Genomic DNA, 24,313 nt, shown 5'->3' with positions numbered 1-24,313 from the left:
ACGAGTTGGTGACGAGTAAATCGACAGGAGCAAAAATGAAAAAATAAATAATATTTAAAAAATAATTATTATTATTTAAAGTAATAACAGCTGCTTCCGGTTGATGATTTTGTCCTACTGGATTTTTTTAAATACAGATATAATATATGCACTCAATATCTATTGAATATGTAATCAAAATGTTGATCAGAATTTTAAAAATCACACATAGGCGCCACTCTCATTCAAAACTACCACGACCACCTCTAACAGTTTAGTTTTCAACTTGCACTTTTGTTAGTTCAAATATTTTAGTTGGAAAATTTAATGTGTTCTTTGCTTCCCATCCTTTCATCCTCCTCTTGTGCCATCATTTACTTTTTGTAAACTCATTTCACCCTGTATTAAATGAGCTCCTAGGGAGTCGTCTTTTTTATTTTTTCTTCTTTTTTCTTTACATATTTACTAATAGTGTTTTTCTTTTGTTCTGTAATCATGGAAAGTCATCAAACAATCGAAAAAGCCATCTTTATACCTTTTATGTTTTTCTTTTTTTTTTTGCATTTTGAATTAAGTGTATATTTTTTTTTTCTAAGGGTCTTCAAGATGAGGCTAATCCTTTAAAAGATTTGACTTTTGGCGCCAGATTTTAACGCTTTGTCTACGATTTAACAGTCATTTTCTAAAATCCACTTGGCGCATAACATTAATCTTTGGCTTATTTATTTTTTCATTTTCTTTATATATAATTTATTTAATTTTTACCTAAATTTTTGCAATATCATTATATGAAATAGTGACTGAGAATGGTTGATTCGTCCATTCACTGACACATGAGTACTTTTTGTACTTTGTACAGGCATATATAAGGGTTCTCCCTTTTTTTTTTCTTTTTATTACTCGATATACACGCATGCAATATAACATGAAGAGTAAAAGAGAAAAAGAGAGTTACAAATACATACGTATATACATTATACATATATATATTAACTCGACACTGAGACATTGTCGGGAGCCATTTTGGCACGATGTTGCTCTTGAGCTTCTTCGACGCCTACATTATATATGAATAGGGTTATATCATGGGGGAATATTTTATTCACAGTCAATATTTGCGCATACGAAATACACATACATATTCATATTTATAAATTTTATTATTAATAATAATCCCCATCATGTAAAATAACCATCAGTTTTTTTTTACACCTATTCAAAAAAAATCTATAAAAACTCATAAATATTTTAGAATAAAATAAAATTAATTCAAAGCAATTTACGAATGCGGAAATATAAAAATCACCTCATCAAGTTGATAAAATAGCTATTAGTAAAAAAAATAAAAAATTGCAATAATATTGCTACACTATTTTCACCAATAAATAAATTATAAATATAATCATGTTAATATTGTAAAAAAATAAAATCACCCAGTTGATCAATCAATCATAAATAATAACAAACCAGTGACCAAAGTAATTAGAAATTTAAATAGACGATTAGACGGTTTTGTTATAAATACTTGTAAATTTGTATTCGTGTTATTTAACATTAGATTTTTGATCTAAAAAATAAAAGAAATATATAAGTTTCCTTGTTTAAAGCGAATTCAACACTGTGTGAATATATACATATAATAAATACACACCTTGAGGCAACCAATAGAAAACAAACCGGGTGGTCATAATACATAAATACCTCTATACATATATATAAAATATGAATACATAAATGAGCTAGTTGTCGTGGTTATATAGATAATCATTATATATTTACAAGAGAACGAGAATAAAATAAAAAAAAAAAATACTCGTTATACGATTATCTTTGGCTCGCGTGAGCATAACTATATATGCGCAAATATGATGGTTCTCAGTGGTATGTTCAGTATGTTGGGGACACATCACATGTATATAAACATTTTTTTTTTTATATATATATACATCAAAAAAAAGATAAAGAAGGATAAAAAATAAATAGTAGCTGATTATGCCAATAATGATAGAAAGAGAAAATAAAAGTCCATGTCATGTGAACATCAGGATTAAAAGTACGATTAACTAGGAGTTGTCCTATCGAGACATCATCACATTGAACATTGTTACTAGAGATCTACATCAAATGGCCCGAGGTGCTAGTTAATTTTTAAACTTGTGTTAGTTAAATGAATGAATTTGAACATGTGAATTAATATAATATTGGCATGTTGTGTATATAAGTTGTTACAAAATTAAAATAGGGGGGAAAAAGGGTGAAAAAGAGGTGAGAGGAGGAGGAAAATAAAGAGGGAAGTTGGTCTGAGAAAGGATAGATTCACAGGGGCAATTTACGTTCGTTTGAGCGAGAAACGGGCGTGGAAGAATCTGGTAGACACCGACGTTGATCATTATAATAAATAGGATAAAGACATGTATATATATATTTTGTATATACATATAACGGAATAAAGTTAACGTCATAATTATTGCATTGGTTAATAGACATGAGTTGCGCTCTTTGCTTATCTATTTGTCGGTCTCTCTCTTGCTTATTTATTTTTTTGTATAAAATGCTGCTTTATAATTTATATTTATTTTTTTGCATTAATTATATATTTTATATTGATATGTGAATATTATTATTGTAATTATTTAAAATTACATGTTGTTGAATAAACTATTCAATTTATATTATTTATATATTTAGCTAATTAATAATGACTATTTGTTTTATCGAAAATTTGCATTATAAATATTATTTTTTTGATTTTAAATATTTCAATGGCTAGCTTAAAGAAAATTTATTGTTTATATGCATTTGCCTCGTGTGAAAATGCTTATTTTATTTTTATTTATTTGTTTTTAATTGAGGAAATTAAGAGTTATATTTTTTTTAAATAGCCGAGTGAGTTTTAATGGTAAAAATAATTTTTTAAAATTGATGAATTGTTGTGCATGAGTTAATAAATTTGTATATTTATGAGCAGTATATATTGAAGATGGCTGAGTATGAAAAATAAAAATTAAAAAATATTTTTTAAAAAACCACAGAGGTGGTGATTAGTTGAAACGAGTTCCGGACGTTGTGACCCAACGGCCTGTCAAGCCGTTATCTTCTTTAACGCCTCAGCTCAAAAACTGCTAAGCGATCCTCGTTAATCATTCACACGACTTTTTTTTAAATATAGATGGCTCATATATTTATAATACAAATATTAAAAAAAAAATAAATATAAACCCAGTTTTAAATAAAACAAAAATTTTGAATACTATAAATTTTTTTATTTAATACTAAATAACGTGAGATGAAGATTTGAAGAAATATTTTAAAGCAATTTTTGATCTGATCAGGATTGCGGCATTGCTAAATTTACCTTAAATAAAATAAAATAAAACTGCCAAAATCACAAACTCAGTGTGTATATTAATTTTTATATCGACTTATTAATCCACCGCTTTTTTATTATTTTTTTTTTTTTATTTTCTTAAACCATTAATAATTGAATGATCAAAAGAATAAACCGAAAAAATAAATTCAAATAAATTATTTATCACAATACAATAAATATGTCTTGTTAAAAAAATCAATTATTTAATTTTTATTTATTATTAAATTATTAAAAATTAATTAAATAATAATAAATGAAAAAAAAATCTAATAATTTTTAAATTAAAAAATAATTTCAATTTATTTCAATTTTATTTACGTTTAAAATTAATAGTGTTGACCTGAATTTTTAGTATATCACTATTTAAAATACAGGGGATGTTTTTATATAGAGAAAGAATATGTTACACAATGTGAGTGTTGTATAAATTTATATACGCATTTGTGTAATGTGTATTATTGAAGGAATGAAGAAGAATCGATTGAGTATATTTTAGTCAGCCTAAAGCCTCTTTGGGGGTTGTACCAGGGGATAGTTACAAGGGGATGCTGTACTTGGTCTGTCAGACAATAATACAGTAGCATATCTATATGTGTATATACACAGGGCCAGTTTCGATTTAATAGAATCGAATGGTCTGTAAGGCGATCCCCAACGATCTATCTTTCACTCGTGAGCGCTCCAATTGAGACCTCACAAACCGACATCACTGATCCTACAACTATCTACATTTATAAAACCCCCCTTCACCTCTCTCTCGCCCTTCAATCTCTTGTATTTTTATTTTTATTTTTTCTCAGTATATGTGTGTGTACAATTCGTATGCTTTTCGAGTTCTAAGTGCGTATTTACGTGAACGATTTTTCTTGAGAGGGTCGTCGTGTTCATATATATATACACCACTTTTATCCCCAAACTGATGAATTTTACTGGGCTTGTATCTCAATAAGTAATGGTGCCTTCTAAAAGAAGCTTTCCACTTTTTCTTATATAACCCTCTATTTCCTTTTTTTTTTTTTTACTACTACCCTTCTTTGTGTAGATGGAAAAATAAAATATAAAAAAAAAAAAAAATAACAACTAAATATATATAGACATAAAAATTATTTATCGTACTTTATTTAAATCATCAGAGTTTATTTAATTATTATTTTTTTTTTTTTACATAGATATTTATTGTAAATTAAATATTGCTGTTGAATTGAATTGTTTAATATTGTCTGACCATATCTTTGCTTTTACTACTTGAAATATTACAACTTGAATTCCCGAAAGTTCAATACTAATATTATTATTTGTTTTTAATGATAAATTTTAATAAAAAATAATTTTGCACATAAAGATGAACAAGAATAATCATATCACATGGGTTTTATAAATATTTTTTTTATATTTAAAATAAAAATTTTATTTTTGGTTTTTGTCAAGGAAATAGAGCAGAAATAGAGTTATCGGTTCATTTTCACTTATCAATATATATTGATGATAGCTTTTTACATGTGTGTGTGTGTTGAAAGTTAAATAACACACATGCCAAAGAACGAATACGAATACACGAGGGGAAAGCCAAAGGGCGTTTCTCGGAGGCGGTCGTCGCGTCCCCCACCGTGCAATATTAAATGCGCATAAGGCTGTGTGTAGTCGTATCAACGATCGACTATGTGTATTAAATAAAATAACAAGTGGGAGAAATTTATTATATATATATACAATGCACATGTAGCTAAGGACAAATTTTTTTATAATGCATTATTTGCAGAATGGGCCTTGTTCCACTTAGTATATTTCCAAGTCATATTTATATAATACCTATAGTCTCCAAAAGATATCCCCTACTAAATACAAATTTCTCGTATATATATTATCACACAGAGCTTTATACACATCTTCAATCACATAATATATAATCCCAAAAAATAAATAATAATAATAACAAATTGATTGGGATAAACCCAAAACATGTGAAAAATAAAAATAAAAAAAAACCTTTATTTACAGTTTATTATTCACACAGCATAAAAAAAATTAATTAAAATAATAATAGTGGTATTTTTTGTAAATTGAAATTTTCAATTTATCAATGATGCTTTTGGAAAAAAAATAAAAAAAAGTAATGAAAAAAAAAATGAGTATAAATAAAATTTAAACAATAAAATTGCTGCAGGGTATTGAAAAAAAAAATAAAAATGAAAATGAAGCTTTAGGCGTATGAGACAGTGTGATGTTTTCAGTGGACAAATATTAATTAACCAATGTCGAACCCCTTCCTCGATGTAACTCGCTCATTTATTTTGACTGTGAAAAATAAAATAAATTAAAGCATCATAGTAGCTGTGTGTAGACACTCTTGCTTCTGTGTCCTATGCATACAAAGAGGGTTTCGATTAAACCCTACTGTTCTATTTCTATTTATTTATATAGGATAACATGCTCATAAATAAACAAACAACAAACGTTTCTAACGCATATAGAATTATTTTCATCACCCAACAACTCTTGACGTTTTGGTGGCGTACACGTCGCTCGAAATGGCGTTAACGCGAGTAAACACATTTCGTCGAGTCCAATCACACCTTTCCGGCTGCGTGCCATGTAGTTTATTTTTTATTTTGTTTGTTTGTTTTTTTTTTTGAGAGAGAAAAAATGAAAAAGAGAATGTCGCTTTGAATAATTGAATATTGTGAGTGTACTCTCTGAATTTGGTGAACATACACATCAGAGAGACCTGCCAGTAGCACCAAATGATTCATTCTTGCACACTAAAACAATCTTTATTTACCCTCTGGCGTGGACGTGTTCATTCACCTATCAAATTCGATTCGTGAATTCACTAAAATTAATAAAAAATTAAATAGACTTTTTTGTTTATTTTTTTTTTTATTTACAAAAACAAAGAGAAGATAAAATACGATAGAATAATTTTAATGTCAAATTGTGCTGATACAGTTTTTTTTTTTTTTTATTTTTCATATAAAATAATAATAAATAAATGATAATAATTTTTATATTGTTATTATGTATATATAAAATAAAAATTTATATTATTTTTTGACGTGTCCAATAGTCGTGGAGCATCGTTAACATTATTTTCAATCGCAATTTTATAAACAATCGAAGACATATCATTCTGTCACATATCAAATATTGCCATCTATATTGTTTTTTATAATATTTTATTATAAATGCACTCGGTGAATAAATTCCCACAATATAATCCCAACATAATCTTCATATTACATAAAAAATAAAAAATAATATTTTATTGTTTTTATTATCTCTGTGATATTTCGTGTTTGAATATATATATTTGATAAGAAAAAGATATGATGCGTAGATCGCTTGTCACTGGTCTAAAAAAAAAAAACAGGAAAAAAAAAAAACGATGAATATACAAGCATGAAGATGGAAGAATCATAAAATAGAATATAATAAATATAAAACGAAAAAAAATAGTTGAGAATTAAAAAAAAAAAATAAAATACGGATCGAATGGTGGCGGCTGCCTCAACGACAAGCGAAGCGTGAGGAGGACAAGACTGCGGCCCTCTTGCTCATCCGTTTGTTCGGACTAAGCCGACGCGACACATCTCAAAAACCGCCTTCGACCTGATGACGCCAGGGACTACCCCTTGTTCTCTTTTTTTTTTTTTTATTTCCATCTTACTAACCATGTCGATATCTCGTTCGATCTTCATGGATCTCAGTCGACTCGTCAGTCGTCTTCTCATCTTTTTATTTTTTTTTTTTTTCGTTGACTTTTTAGTTTTATATACTCATCCAACATATATGCTCAAACTTTATGCATCAAATTTTGTTTGTTCTTATGCAATGTGTCATTGTCTGATGTTTTTTTTTATTCACAATCATGAAAAACTTATAAAAATATACATTTAACTACACGAAACACAAGATACATGCACGTAATTGCAAACTTCAACATCCGCTTTAAATTTACAAATAAAAATATTATTTTCATTTATTTTAATTAAATTATTTATACATCTTTTTCGAATATGTATTTTATTTTTTCTAAATAAACTCGTGTAAACATGTTTTGATATATTTTTTTTTGCGAATAATGCTATTAATTTATTTTCATTTTAATGGTCTGGTCAATTTATACACACATAAGTAAGTCGTGATTCCAATCGAAGTATGTTCCATATAATATTGCGGTTCTTAGTTTTCCTCGCGTGACATGCTTGATGGGAATATTGGTGTGTTTGTAGTGTGTGTGTCGGTGATATGTTTCGCGCGGACAAGTGACATCGAAACGTCCGCATGACAACGACAAAGAAATAGACATTTACAGAGACACTATTAAATATATATATGAAAAAGTTAATAATATGGCAATACGTTGGCAAACTAAAGACGAGAGGGGTAAGGAAAGTCACAAATAAGTATAGACTACTATTATCTAGTAGTTTACGTGTGTCATATTGTCGTATTGTCGAGTTAGGTGAGTTTCTATGTATCAAGAATATTATATGTCGTCTTTAAAGCAACGATTTTGCCGGCTGACTATTTTTTTTTCTTTCCCCTTTTTTTTTTTTTTGTCTCTAGGTATAGGTTTATATATTGTCAAGCGTGAAGCACCGTAATTTTCGTTTGCAAACGGAAACTCGATAGGCTTCGTTACTCACGCGTATATCCCACTAAAGTGTCACTGTATTTTTCTTCAAGAATATTATCTGTAAAATAGTAGAGAATAATTTTAAAAAATAAAAAAACAAGGAAATAATCAATCGTTTTTTGATAAATATAAAAAAGGATTTTTTTTATTTTGTTTTGTTTCTTTTTTGGACTTTGTAAAAAGACAAACTAGTGATTGATGATTCTTCAAGTATCTATATAATCATCTACAAAATATTTAACAATAGATGAATGCTCAAAGTTTGCTAGTTCTTGACGTGTTGAGAAAGAAAAATGTTTAAATTTTCTCGGCTCAGTGATGCACTGTTTGAAGGCGGTTTTTTTTTTATTCTTTTTTGTTTCAAAAATATATTTAAGGATTGACGAGTTTGACCGGACTGGCGCCGGATTCCTCATTCACTATGGTTCATCAATTTCATGCTGGAAAAATCTTGGTGGCTCAATTTTGTATTTTGACGTGAAATCCATCCTCCAACCTTTTTTTTTTTTTTGTTATTTATAAACTACTACTCTAAATTATTTTTAAAAAAAGATAAACTTGCATTGTTTTTTCTTTTTTTTTTTTAATATATACTTTCTTGGTCAATTTTTTAAACCCATAATTCGAATCTTCACAACGATATAAAACGATGAGTCCCGTGTCCACCCATATTCTTGAGGCAAACCTATAATTTAACCTTCGCACCTTTTTTTTAGAGCACGTTGCCGTGTGAATAAGTGGCTTCAAATCCACTTGTGCAAACATACTAAAAATAAAATAAATTGAAAGTTTTAAAAATTAAAATAATATATATATATAAAATAAAAATCATCAACACTGTAGATTTAATTTTTCATCAATTGTATATGTTGGCGTGATAATAAAAATATACAATTCAAGTTTCGCATCGCTTTATAAATGTGGATCGATGTAATTCCAGGTTGTGCAGCATAACCACTACATGACATCAATAGTATACCATTTTCATATTATATATAAATAAAGTAAAAATAAAAATCATAAATAGGTATATGTAACAACCGACATATGGCTCGTGCGTTGATCACAATCACCGATACATATCCAGGGACCCATCTAACCGCGATACTCTCGAGCTGTCTATCCTGCACACACACACACACACACATACATAGCAAACAAAAAATAAAGAGAAAAAAAAAAAACCTTCTAATATATATTAAAGCATATATTGGGATCTTCTTTGCGGATACAATTTGGGATTACGTGGCTTAGATCAAAGATATGCCATATATTGTCGAAGGGAAAAAAATATATTTGGGGGATTGTTCGTGTGGTTGATGCATCATAAGATATTCACTCACTTAATTATAAATAAAATAACTCAATATTATATATATATTTTTTTTTTCCATTTCAATTTATATTATTATTATATTTAAATTAAAAAAAATCAACTATTATTTAGTATATTTTCTTTTTTTATTACACAAAGTACAAAAAAGGATTGAAAGAAATGATTTGAAGGATTTATATACGAGAGGATTTATAAACGTGTCAATTTTATTTTATTTATTTATTTATTTATATATTTATCTAAAGTTTTGAAAAGCAAAGCTTGAAACAGCAGCAGCACTCTTTGGCATACCTTCACGCGCACTACCAAAGGCGCGAGGCAAAGACGTCTCAATCTCATTTTATTTCTCTTCTTTCTCTTTAGTCAGTGGCCTTCTTCATGTGTAAATAAATATATACATGTTACAACGTGCCATGTATAAATGTAATACCACACGAATCAAAAGTAAACGAAAGAAAGTCAAAGCAGCCACGATGAAAAGAGATGAAAACAAAATATAAAAAAATAAATAAATAAATATAAAAAATACACACATCTTAACAGGATAAAACGAGTGAATATAAGACAACATATAACTACACAGTATATTTTATCAAAGTTTTCACGTAACGAGCGCGTGTATTCACGTACAAAATATGTTCGAGAAACGTATCTTTGTCATCACGTGCATTGGCGCGTTCCACATTTTATTTTTCAGCTATAAAGTATAAACTTGATTTTTTTTTTTTTTGTCTTATTCTTATTCTTCTTGGTGATTCGATCCTTTCAACTCTGCATTACGTGATAAAACTTGTATCTCTCTAAAGCAAGAAAAAACAAAAAAAAAATAATTTATTAAAACACAAGTTTTTTTTTTATATATATTCAACATTTATTTTTGATATTTTTATATTCTAAAATTTTATTTATTTATTTTATCATTACATCTAGATTTAAATAAAAAAAAACCAACAAAATATATATATTATTTTTTTATTAATTCTTTGTATGTTATATACAGACAGATGTTTAAGAATTAGTGTATAATAAATTTTCTCATTACTCAAAGGGGTCATTATGCTTCGACAAATTTCCATAACGAGTCGTTAGAAATAATCATTATTAAATGTGTTGTGTGTGCGCACATAATATGTTTTCCTTATACCTGCAAGAGATACTCTTAGTACACATGTATGTGCACATACACAATCTTCAATGTACATTCATTTATTGTCTCTTCTCTCACTTACTCTCTGATTGTGGCTGTGCATGGTGAGATGAGCACTCACCGTGGGTGGTTATCCATCGAGCCCAGGGCTTCTTACTTGTTTCAATTCAACATGTGCCTTTCGTGGGAAAACACGATATGTTAAATTTTCACCAACAAAATAAGCTCATAAACACACACACTCACCACATCACCACATCACAATCATCAAAAATAAAAAAATATCTTTAAACACAATAATAAATATATAAAATTATATATTTTCTCTTTTTTAAATTTAATGTTTTTTTTTGTTTTAAATATTAAAACACTTGAAATAAGTTTTTTTTTTATTTCTTAAATAATATTTATTTATTTTTTAAATTGAAAGAATATATATAAAGGTGCATATAAGTTTGTAAGAACACATACCTCTGGGCTTTTAGGCGGATTCGACACGTTTCAAAAAAAAAAAAAAAATAATAAAAAACATTTATTTATCGTTCATCGAGTTCGCACAGGGCGGCAAATATAAAAGACCAAGATTATCCAAGACCGCACTGAGTACCTCTGGGCTTTTATCCACGCGTGTGTAAAGGATTCTCATGTATATTATATATACATACATACTTTGTGTGTACGTCTTGAGATAGATCTTATTTATGCCCTCTGAAGTTAACATTTACCCAGCTACCGATTAAATCGACCTAACCCAACGAGGGTCATTGCTATCACTTACATATTATAATATTCAAGGTGTTTATTTATTTATTTAAAATAATATTTGAATAAAAAAAAAATTAATTAAGCTTGCGTAAATAATATATACAAAAGAAAAAAAAAAATCATCAATCACCTGTCTAGTAGTATATATAAAATGAAATCAATTTAACAAAGTGAAAAAATAAAAATAAAACACGGAAAAATTGACGAATGAGAAAAAAATTAAGTAAAAAAAAAATAGATAAAAAAGGAAAATGATGCCAGGGACAAGATACGATGGCAAACGAAACGGTTCTGGTGTGGCAGGACGAATCAATTCGGAAGAATTCCGAAGGACAAGTCAAGAGAGGTTACCTGGATTTAAAAAGAGGCTGAAACAAAGAAGCTTGCCATACATAAGATGAGCACATTCTGAATTCATTTGAGTGGTAAACTTTTTTGAAAGTGTTTATATATGTTGTTAAACTCTCAAGTTGAAGAACGCTCTTCTCATCTAAATCACAAATCTTGTCTCGTGGCTAACCCATCAACAGACAGTCACTGACCCAACTTCTTGCCTATGATTCGCAATGCCTTGATTTAATTTAGATTGTTTTTTTTTTTTTGGCTAATAAGCATATAGAATGCATTAAGTGGATGAGCTCATATCAATGTTGCAAACGTTTATAAGAAAAAAAAAAAAAGCTGCATAGAATATTCAAAGTATATTATGTTAACATTTTATTTGATTCTTGTCTTTATCCAATTCACTTGTCTTGTATATACAAGTGTCTTTGTTTTGCCAATTTACAAGATAAACCATGATCATCTCGATCACCTCTCTCCTTACCTCAAGACCCCCCGCGGGATGGCGCCAGGCTGCTGATGCTGCTGTTGAAACAGCTCCTCCCCTGACCTCTCATCTTTACGGCGCCCATGACCAGCTCGATCGTTAAAGGCCCCAGACACATACCTTGCCATACCGTATTCACATTCTCAATCTACAATATATATTTTTCTATATATGGTCCCTTTTTTTTTACTTTATTTTTTTACCTTCACTAATTCCATAAGTAAATAAAATAGTCTATCATAGATTCACTTGAAAACTTTGCATTTTTATTTGCTTTTTGTAACTGTGAAATTTGATGAAAAATAATTCAAATAATAGTCTGATTTTTACACAGTTACAATGGGACTATATTTATATACACATATAATATTTATTTTTGTATGTATTTGAGTGAGGCAGTGTGGTTTACTGGGTTTTAGTTCCAACTTGAAATACACCGGTTTTATATGCGAGTTTAAATCGCGTGAAATCTGTGAACCATTAATGCCTTTACTAACCGGACCAAGGGAGCCACTGTGGCTCATCCATCATCCAACTATATATCTTTTTATTTATTTTCTTGTATATTTTGTTTTGTCTCACTTGAATTTGTATATATTACCGCGAATTTTTTATTTTTTTTAATGGGGCTATTTAGCTTGTTGGGTGTTAGTTGTTTGGATGAGGTGAAGAAGGCAAAAATGAAAAAAAATAAAAAATAAAAAATAGTGAATAAAAACGCGTGTGTATATCTTTGTTTGGGTGGCTCGGGGTGGGCCATGGCCGGCGGCCCTCCGGAGTGGCGTGAAGGGAATGAGACCTCGTTGGATGAGGGGTTTCGGAGGTTAAACAAACATGTGATTACCGCTGTCTACAGCTGGCTACATTATATCTCCTCTGTAGCTCTTCTACTCTACACTCTTCTTCCTCCAAGCCCTCAATCCTCTGATATTTTTTTTTTTTTTTCTTCTTTTATTCTTTTTTATTTTCTCGTTCTGTTTTTATGTATTTATCTTTTTGCTGCTGCTGTTGCTGCTGGTGCTTCTTTTTTTTTTTTTTCGTTCTTTATCTTGTTTATTCTCTTGTCTTTTTTTTTTTTTTTCATTTTTTTTAAAGCAATAGTTTTACTGTGGAACGAACAATGATGGAGCAACTGTGGCTTCAGGCGAATAACGCACGTTATATATACTCTTGCATCCATTGGTCCATATTTTGAAAGCTGTGAAGATGAAGAAATAAGAAGAGTCCTTTTTTTTTTCATTTCATTTTAACTTTACTTTTTATGGGCTTTTTTTTTAATGGATGAATATTTTTTATTTTATTTTGAATTTCATAATTGTGAGATTCTTTTTATGGTCAACGAAATAAAAAAAAAACAAGTCGCGTGCATTGGAGATAATGCACAGACCACCCTGCGAATTTTCGCGGTTTTATCGTTTTGGTACAATGCCTCTGATTGCCTTGATGTCTTTTTTTTTTTTAAATAAATTTTTTGAAAATATATATTTAGGAAGAATGAGAATTGTCTTGATTGAGGTTTTGTGCATGATGATGGATGTAAAAATGAATTGATATGATAAAATGTCGTGTTCAAGTGGTGGTATGTATATATTATGGGAGAGGGATGCTAATAGGTCTGCCACGGCGGGACGGCTTCCTGCTTAACGCCGTGCCACTCGCCGCACGTCCGTTATATGTAGGTATATAAATCGAGCCGGCCTTTTATTTTTTTTTTTTTATTATTTATATCATTCTGTCATTTAATCTATTATTTTACTGATGCCTTGGTCAATGCTTACATATGAAAATAATAATGAGACTATATGACGAACCGCCACTTAAATTCACTGGCACGATCAATCTACCAATCATAATTTCTATCAGAGTCACCTCCGGGTGACGATACCCATTGGCCCACTCACTTGGATGTCTTTTGTCTCCATATTACAACGCCCTCATGTCTCATTATTTTATTCTCCAATATTGTCAGTGATTATTCCATTTTTTTAATTCAACTTTTTAATCTTTAATTAAATCTTATTTATTTTTTAATTTTTTATTTCTATTGTTTAGGTAAATTCTTTCTTTTCGAAAAACATAATTATTATATTTTTTTTTAAATAAAATGAATAAAAGATGTATAATTGTGGGAATAAAAACATCTTTTCATTTGTATTTTTCTTTTTTTCTTTTTTATTATTTGACAAGTGTCGTTCCCTAGGGAATAGACTCACTAAAACAAGTATAATAAAAGAAAAATAATAATAATAAAAAGGAAAAAAAAAAATATACAAACGAAGACAAGGATATGCCGGTTAAGAATTCGCGAGTATATATATAAAGACAAGCAAGCCAGCCGCATATAAGCGGCGCCTTTGAGTAAATTGAAAACACCCGTTGGATTCGGCTAATTACCAAAACATAATGAGGCCACTCATTCTCGCGATTTAGCCGTTGCGTTGCATATCGAGGCGCACTACTTTTTTTTTTTTTTCTATATATTCAACTCTTTGGATCCTTAACTTGCATTTCCCTTTTTTTTATTTACTTTTTTTTTGTTTTACAACTCTCCCTATGTGTCTCATTTTTTTATGCATAATTTTTTACAATATTTTTTTCATTCGCGGCATTTTTTAACTAAAGCGCCATCACCCCCAATCTTTCCTTAAAAAGACGAAGATGATTATGAAAAATAAATAATATTTAAAGGCCCTTTTACTTGGCGCCACTGCCACACAAACTACACGGAATTCCCGTTGCTTTCCTGGATTTCCGGCTTTTTAATTCGCCACCGACTTTGCCAATGCTGCAACATATGAAAGACCAAATTTTAATGCGGCATCGTCTTATCTTATTTTTATTTTTTCATTTATCACTACTGTAGTTTTTATTTTAAATTTTTCTCGCAGCTAAAATCGGCTAATTTTTTTTTGTTTTATTTTCATATATATAATATAATTAATTTGTATATAATATTTATTTATGTTAATAAAAAAATTACAGTGAGACAAAATAATGAAATTTTTAAAATTCATTCATAGAAATCAGTATGAATTGATATTTTTATTTTCTCTAGAGCTTTGAGCTTTTAGTAGGTCAAGTAGTTAAGTTTTATCGATTGCCACTTTTTAGTACACCTTGTTAATAATTTTTTCAACAATTTTTCAATTGAATTTTTATTTTAACAATATATATGTGTCTCAAAGAATAAATTATAAATAAAATTTTGTAAAAATTAAACGTCTTAACGACAATGAGTGTTGACACGAGCTCAAAGAGCTTTTATTGCCAAAAAAATATATAATAAATTACACATGTTTTAAATAACACTTTTTACATTCAAATACGAATAACCATATTTACCAAGAATTCTTATTTTAAAAAATTACAAAAGTATTAGGCAACACTTCCGTTTAATATTTTTTTCAAAAAAAAAAAAATAAATAAAACAATCACGAATATTAGTTTCAAAAAAAAAAATAATATTTTAATTTCACTAAAACCCCCTTGTATATTCAAAAAAAAAAATATATATTGTTTCAATAAAAAAAAAAAAAAGCTTTGTAAATAAGAAAAAAAGTCAAAGAAAAAAAAAAATGCCTCACTAACATTGATTAAAAATCGAGGGAGTGAATATACAACGACAAAGCACGTTATTCCCAATAGAATTGTCATCGGTTGGATAAAAATTGTAAATATATGAGTAAAATAAAAAAAACTGGTGGGTCGTTTTTTTTTTTCTGTACAAGGGATGTAGAGGGGAAATATTATAGGTAGTGCGTGGTTAAGATGAGGAGGAAAAAATAACCGTGTGGCTTCCTAAGCTCGTGTAAAAAGACAAAGATAATATAAAAGGGAAATATGAGTAAATTCGTTTTTCTTTTTTCATTTTATCTTTGTCTAATAGTTGAAAAAAAAAAAAAGGCAAATGAAAATTGGTTAGCGGTTATTTGCTTTTAAGACGAGTGTCATATGTATGTGTGATTCAAAGACATCAGAGATGTACCGCCACGCAAACTCAGCTAATGGATATGACAAAAAAAAATATTTAACAAAAAAATCATTGCAGGATTAAAAATAAAAAATACATTACTTGGATTAAATTAATAATTTAATAACAAATTGAAAATAATATTGAAAGTATTTATAAAATAAAAAGATAAATGAAAATTATCTCTTGGCTTTTTTTATTTATTTTTATTTTGTTTAACTTGCTTCTCACTTTTTTAACTGTTTGTCATTTGAATGTTTTAGAATTTCTATTTGATCAAGTTACTTACAGCCTCTGTTGTCAAAAAACAAAGACAACTGTATTTATATTTACACACGGTTAAAAAAAAGTCTCCCCGACAGATAGAGTCCCAAGTTTTTGTTTTTTCTTTCTCTATTTCGATGGGAATCTAATATTATCATCATTTAGACACTTTTCGTTTTTTTAATGTATCATTTACATCATTTAACTTCTCAAATTTCTATGACGATAGCCTCTGAATTATGACAAGTTAAACTGTGAGTCTATTATCAATTTATTTATGTATATTTAATATTTTTTTAATGTAATTTATTTAAAAATAGCGATGAAAGCTTTTTGATATACTCTGAGGTTATCGAGTTAGGTAGATGTTTTTTTAATTTTTTATTTATATTTTATTTTTGGAGAAGGAGATATCACGAATGTCGTTGAATAGATAAAACAAATTACCAAGTGAGAAAATAGACTTGTTTTATTTTTTTTTTCATGCACAGTATTTCATGTAATGAGAAAAAAAATAATTTTATTTTGTTAATGTTGAATTGGATATCAAAAAACAAAAAAAAAAAAAAAAAGATAAACGAGAGGACATTAATTTGTTTACTTTAATTTTTTATTTCTTGGATTATCGCGTGTCGAGTTGACGACAGATTTACGATCCGAGTGATTGCAGTGATGTTTATAAAAAAATTTAAAAAAATAAAAAAAAACATGTAATTTTTTTCGTGGAGTAAATAATTTTTTTTCAAAATATATTTTTTATACTTTTTTAAATCAATGGAAAAGTAATGCTCTTTTTTTTTTATCTACTTTTATATACTAATGTCCAAGTAAAAAAAAAAAAAAGGTTTACACACATTTGTATTCGAAAAAGCACAGGGCGGAACGATTACAGAGTAGAAACTGCTGGTCCGAGACTGTCGACGTCGGCATCCAGGGTTGACAACACAAAAAAAAAAAAAATAAATGTATATATATACGCAAACCAAGGGGTAGTTTTTCGTGTTGTGGACGTGTAAGAGTAGGGATGTCATCAGTTTTTTACGCTATTTTATTGTATTTTTTTTTGTACTTTTTATATCGTTTTTTTCTTATTTCTTTTTACGTTTGACCCGCGGCCGACAAATTATGGGGTCGAGACAGGCCGAGCGGAAGCAACTTTGTCCGGGTGTCATCCGAGCGTTTCAATGTGCTATCGTCTGTTTGCAAGAAAAAAAAAAAGCTGAGAAATAAGTCTGATAAAAAAAAAGGACTTCGATCGAGTTCAATCAGTACCACCATTGTCAGCAAATGCGATAATTTTTTTTTCTTTTTTAAAAAGTAATTTGCAAGAAACGAAAAATATCTTGAATATAAATTTATAGCGTTAAAAGAATTGTTAATTTTTTAAAATAATTATTCACTCGTCAATAATCGGAAAATTAATTGTCCACAAGAATTTTATTATTGTTTAATTTTTTTTTTTTCTATTTGAATTTAAATTTTAAAATAAATATGCAAATATTGTTTGTGATATTTGCATTAATTTTTAATCTTTGAATTTTACACTTGCATATTTAATTGACATTTTATTCGTCTTGTTATTTTTTATTGGTGTGGTTCTTTGTTCTTTTCATGATATTTTTTTTTTTTTTATCTTCTTTGAAAAGCTGTCGTTGGTTAAAACGACACGGCGTGTGCTTATTGGTATATATATTTTTTTTTTATCATAAGATATCGAAAGCGTTGTGAAAACCACCTCAAAGAATTTTTTTTGCTTTCTCTTCGATGAATTGAAAGAGGAAAAAGTCTTTCAAATAGAATGAGAAAAAGGGAAAAAGTCTTTGTGGTAGTTGATGTAAGAAGACTGATTTCCGTTTAACATTTCCTTTTTGTAAAAGTCTCTTTTTTCATCATCTGTATTTACAAAAATTAAAAAACAAAAAAATTCACAAAATAAAATAAATATTTATATGATAAATACTTAATATTTTATCATTCACATTTCACAGTCAAACTATTGTTTAAGAATTTCAAAAACTTGAATACAATTATTGCTGCAATTGTATATATTTTTTTTTTTTAAATGCGCACTTTATTGAAGTCGTGAGACAACATTTTTAAAACAGTCGTTTGCAGAAGCGTGTGACTTTGGTCTAATGAGCATCTTGGTATAATAGTATAGTGGTTTGGGTATTCTTATATGCCAAAGAGTTTTATTATTTTTTTTTTTATTTTTTTCAAAGACGAGTACAGTGTAAGCAGCTCTTTTTGGTCTCACAAAAGTTCATAAACTTGCCTCAGTAAAAAGCCAAGACGAACCCAGCAATTTGGTATAGAATTTTTTTTTTATTTTTTCAACTTTTAACAAACTACAAGAAAAGAATAAAAAGTCTTATAGCGCTTTTTGCTAGCTCTTAGTTTTTTTTTAATTTTTTTCCAGAGATACTTGAGTATCTAAACAATTCATTCACCTCAAGTACTTTATCTTTTTTTTACCTAAAAAATTTTTTCTAATTAAAAAAACAAAAAGAAAATTAAATAAAATTTAAATTTTTAATTGTTAATATTTTTTCTTGATTAAAAAACATAATAATAATACATTGTCAAATATATAATAATGTAAATATATATTTTATTATTTTTTTGTATTTTTTAATCTTCAAAGCTTTATTCATATATTCACATAATAATATCGAATGCAGAACATGTCGTCTCTACCTTTTGCATTAACTCCCTCTTTCATGAATTTCATGGCACAGTGTGGCCGGAAAATCCACCCCTTTCGGGCGGTCGATATACCCAGGGACGCCTTGCCACATAAAACTCCCGGAAATAACCCTCCGTTGTGGCTTTGCCACCTATATATACCTACAAATTCATATATACAACCCTTAAAATGTTAGTACACACACACAAAAATAAATACACCTATACATATATACAAACACTTGCCAAGAATTCAACAACCCGCCTTGCCTATATACAACTTTCAACCCTCAAGCTCTCCTTCCTCTTTCTCCTCAGAATCACTCAATTTATTTTACTTAACGCCACTAAATTTTTCGATGGCGCCACCAACAAAATACACATTCAAAAAAAATATATAATAATGAAAAATCATCAATAAATAATTAATCAATTATAAAAGTTTTAAAAAATATAAATTTCTTATAAATTTTTCAAGTTTGTTTTTTTTTTTTATGGGAAAAAAATACGTTTGATAAAATTTGATATAGTCGCGTTGTTAAACTATGGCAACCTCGTGATTCCAAGTAGGTGGGCCCCAGGTAGCTGGGACAGATAACACCCTGAGATTACCGTGGACAGAGTCATTAGCCGCGTCGGCTTCTGTGTGTGTATACCAATCGTGCGGCAACTTTCTTTCTCTTTTCCACTTCATCACTTAAAAATTTTATATTTTTATTTCGTTTTATATATTCCGTATAAATTCTTGTATATAATTTTTTTTTTTTTCAACAAAGTTTCCTTCACTATACGTAAAATAAAAATTGAAAAGACCACCGAGAAGGAAAAATAAACAACAAGTGTATATCAATAAATAAAAATAATAATAAAAATTAATTGAATTGAAAATAAAAATTTAAATAATGTGACAAAATGATACTGAGAAATACTAATTACACTGAGTTTAATAAAATGCCAATGAAGATTAAATATTAATAATTAAAATAATTGTATTATTTACTTTAGCTGCTTAGAATTTTTTCTAAGAAATATGAATGAATCTTAGAATGAATGTAGAAGATGAAAAAAATAATGAAAGAGACAAGTGGCATTTTAGGTTTTGATAGGCTAATGACGACAAAGTCGTAGATTATTTGTTATCTATACTTGGGACTAATTATTTTCTCTTTGTATTTTGCCGACCATGAGATATTTAACAGGTCAAATTGCTTCTTGTTGCATGTTTGATATGGTAATATATATCATTTTTTATTTTATTTATTGCTTACTTAAACTGGATACCATGCTTTCTCTCTCTCTCTCTTTTTCATCGATACAATTATAAATATACAGTGGCATTTATCTGTTTTTTTTTTTTGATATTTTTATATTTTTAAATTCGAAATATTTGATTGGACCCACACACGATGACATTGCCATACACTCAAAGTCCAATTATTCATCATTTTATAAATTTATTTTAATTATTTTACTTGAAAATGTTTAATTTAAATTATTTTTTTCATTTTTTTTTTTTGTAAATTACAGTAATTTCATTTGATGCAAACAAATATTAATGATCAATTTAACAAATGAAATTAAATGGAAATTGTTTAGCTAATTATAATTATTTTTTATGTTAATACAGACGATATTGAATTCAATGCACAAATATCAACCAAGGTTTCATCTTGTTCGAGCAAACGATGTACTCAAATTGCCGTACTCGACATTCAGAAGTTATGTATTTAAAGAGACGGAATTTATCGCCGTGACAGCCTACCAAAATGAAAAGGTAAGCAATATTTAATTTTACTTTTTTTTTTTCTTTTACTTTATTCCACACTGTTGAAATTTTTTTTTCTTTTTTTTTATATTTAAAAACTTTTTTTTTATTCTTTTATTTTAACGCGCAAAGTAGAATTCAATATTGACCTGTCGGCAAAAGTCAAACAGCGAATAAAAAAAAAAAAAGCAAAAAACTTTTTAAAATGATGAAAAAGTTGAGAAGATTTTTAACACGGGAATAAAGTTTTACGAAACACCTTGAAATTGTTAAAAATAAAAAGAGAGCTTTTCTCTAAAATTTTTTTATCAATGAAAAATGAAATTAATTTGTTTTTAAATTTTAAATATTATATTAAATAGCTTCACTATTATTTTATTTATATTTTTTTTAATAAAAAATTTAATATATTGATAGAAATATATTTATAAATAAATTATAAAAACAACTGTGCAATTCAATAAGTCATCAGATAATTTAAAGTCGTGAACAATTTTACTCTACTAAAAAAAAATAAAAATAAACAGAAATTTTATTATAAATATGCATCGTTTATTGTATTGACTTTTAAAAATATACTATTAGTTCAATGGTCATGAAAATAACTGTTTGGATATAATCAATACTGACCGATCTAAGATTAATCACAGTTGTATTTTTTATTTTTTTTTCCATAATCCAATACAGTAGCTAGTTGAGTAAATAAATATATACCTTTGTTGTTTTATATCAGAAACAAGCCAGTTGTTGAATTTAATATTAATAACTAGTTTTATTTATTATATTTATCGTGCATGCGGTTATTTATTTTTTATTTTTTGTCATTCTACTCGAGCAATATACTCGCAGACAATCTTTTATCTACATCCGTTTAAATTTCATGGAAAAAATATAAAAAAATTTCTATAATTTGAATTTAAAAAAATAAATCATAATTTACATTTAATAAAATTTACTTTTTATTTTTTAAATACACAAAGCCTGCACTGTTGAGCTTAATTCTGATGACACATATATAATTTTTTTTATTTTTTTTTTAATCAGTATATACTCAAATAATCTACTCAACTTTCCTCAAATAAATTTCAATATCATCTCTGAATTATTACCAAGATTACAGTCATTACGACAGTCGTGAATTTATATATTTTATTTTCTGAGTTATCACAAATTTAAAAAATAATTAGTTATTAATGATTTAATTTTTATTTTAGATAACACAACTGAAGATTGATAATAATCCATTCGCCAAAGGATTTCGTGATACTGGTGCTGGAAAGCGTGAAAAAAAGTGAGTACCGCTTTCAAAATTTTCTATAATATTATTCTATTATTATTTTTGAAAAATAGATGAGACAATATTTAACAATGCAAATATATATTTTAATTTTTTGATCCATGACATTATAACCAGTGGTTTGTTGAATAAAAAAATAAGAAAATAAAAAATTAAAAAGAATGTGTTTAAGGGGTTCATGTCTCGAGTCTCATTTGCACCCCCTTGTGGCTTGTGATCCATCCATTTGTATTCAATATTGCAAGTTTATGGGCTTATGTCGAGTCGCCCCTTGGGGTCTATTGTTGGCTGTGCCATCATCCAACCACCGATGAAAATTATTATTCCTTTACATTGTACAATATAGTTATATATTTGTACGCAAAAAGCCCATTACAAATTTCATAGGAACTTTGAGAGTAAATTTTCATCAACTTGTCTATATGCATACACAAACCCTACCAACATTTATCATACAATTTATTTTTTATTTTTATCCATCAACTATGTTATCATATTATTTATGAACTACAATTATTGGGTGTTAAATCAATCAATTTTAAATCTTTTAATATTATAATTTTTCAATTTATTTTAATTGTTTTTCAATTGATGAAAAAAATTGTAAAATGTATATAATATTTCTCATTTTGATTTTTTTTTTTGATGAAAAATTATTTTTTTTCATTTTTATTGGTATTTTTAAATGAAAAGATTGAAAATATATACGCTTGATGTAATTCAGAAGCAATAGACTCGATTTGAACAGCAGTAAGAAAATAAAAAAATAAAGTAAAAAAAAAATATATATAATATATGAGGGGTCAAAAGAAAGGTTAGATGGAGGATGAGGTTGGAACATAGCCAATCATTGGATTAGCATACTGATGCACAGGGGCGGTACTATCGTTAACATTGAGGGTGCCATTCTGCACTTGGCTTTGAATTTTATATTAGCATCACAAACCGTAAAGGCTTGCATAAAGACCATACTTCGTAATTTTTTTTTTTTTTTTTTGTTTCTCTTCTCTTTGCTCTTTTTCGATTTTTTTTTTTACCTACACACATATACACATTAATATATATAAAAATATTACTGATTTTTTATTCAAAAATTTATAAAACTTTTTCAGTTATATAACTTACAACTTAAAAATAAACTTCAATTGTCAATAAATTTTATAATTTTATTTTTCAATGCAAAGTCAATGACTTTTTTTTTTTGGTTTAAAATAATAGTATTTTATAAAATTTAAGAATCATTAATGTACAATTTAATAATAAAATACAGCTGTTGAGAGATTTAAGAAAAAAATTTACCACTGACATATCAAGAAAGAAAAAAAAAAAAAAAAGTATAATATATATTTATAATAAAGAAAGTTCCAATTTTGTTGGAGGTGTGTCTGCAATTTAAAATTCAGTCGTGAAGAGAATCAACTGGCAAACCCCCTGGCATTACCTAATTTGAGTCCAACCCAAAGGGTCGAGTGAGACGATCGTCACGAGTTAAAATCCAACACGTTCAAAAGATGCAATATATATATTTTTTCCGCATGTGAATGTGTTGAGGTTAAATACGATAGAAAACGCAACCACAAGAAGCATCGAGAATCAGCAAACTATTTCTCTCTTTTTTATTTTCCCTTTACATCTTTCGTCTCTCCTCAGCACCGATATGTCACCGAGGGGTGAATGTGCTGTATATAGTTTCGTGGAAAGCGCTGAAAGGGTGGATTATAATTTCGCGCGACGAGGGCTTCGAGGGTGAACGATGATACTAATAGTCAGTTGAATCGAACCAGTGTCAAAGGCTTGAAAAACGTTTCCTTTTTTTTCAAATTTTTCCTTTTTTTTTTTTCATTTCTTTCATCATCAAAATTTATTATATTACTTTAATATCATGAATATAAAATATTTTATTTTTCTTTCCATTAGAGCTATGAAAAAAATATAATTTAAATAAAAAAAAAAAAATAACAGGCAATTATATTTAAAATATATTGCGCATTTTAAAAATTATTTGTCAAGAGTTCATTATGTTATCGAGTACACTGTCAACACGACCTTCTAATAAACCGTATAAATATAAACATAACATGTAGTTTATAATCGTCTGGTGTACTCATTTGTTTCCAATCATTGTAAGCAAGTCGTAAAGTATATTATCATCCTATCACGACAGCCTCAAAGATCAAAAGAAAAAAAAAAGAAGAATTGGTGATAAGCCAAGTAATTGATGAAGAAAAGAAACAAATTTTTATTGAACAAAAATTAATACAAGATATATC

General features: G+C 27.9%; 1 protein-coding gene across 7 annotated transcripts in view; it reads left to right on the top strand.

Moving 5' to 3' along the window:
- LOC122848367 (optomotor-blind protein-like) overlaps nucleotides 1–24,313 on the top strand; it is a 53,849-nt gene that overhangs the window by 25,433 nt on the left and 4,103 nt on the right. For all 7 annotated transcript variants that reach the window (XM_044146410.1, XM_044146406.1, XM_044146404.1 and 4 more), the window contains exons 5-6: nucleotides 20,609–20,755; nucleotides 21,961–22,037. In XM_044146410.1, coding sequence (XP_044002345.1) covers nucleotides 20,609–20,755; nucleotides 21,961–22,037 — 224 coding nt within the window. The remainder of the gene's footprint in view (nucleotides 1–20,608; nucleotides 20,756–21,960; nucleotides 22,038–24,313) is intronic.

The sequence above is a fragment of the Aphidius gifuensis genome, linkage group LG2, assembly GCF_014905175.1.
Source record: "Aphidius gifuensis isolate YNYX2018 linkage group LG2, ASM1490517v1, whole genome shotgun sequence".
NCBI lineage: Eukaryota > Metazoa > Arthropoda > Insecta > Hymenoptera > Braconidae > Aphidius > Aphidius gifuensis.
This window is presented reverse-complemented; position numbering and strand designations above follow the sequence as displayed.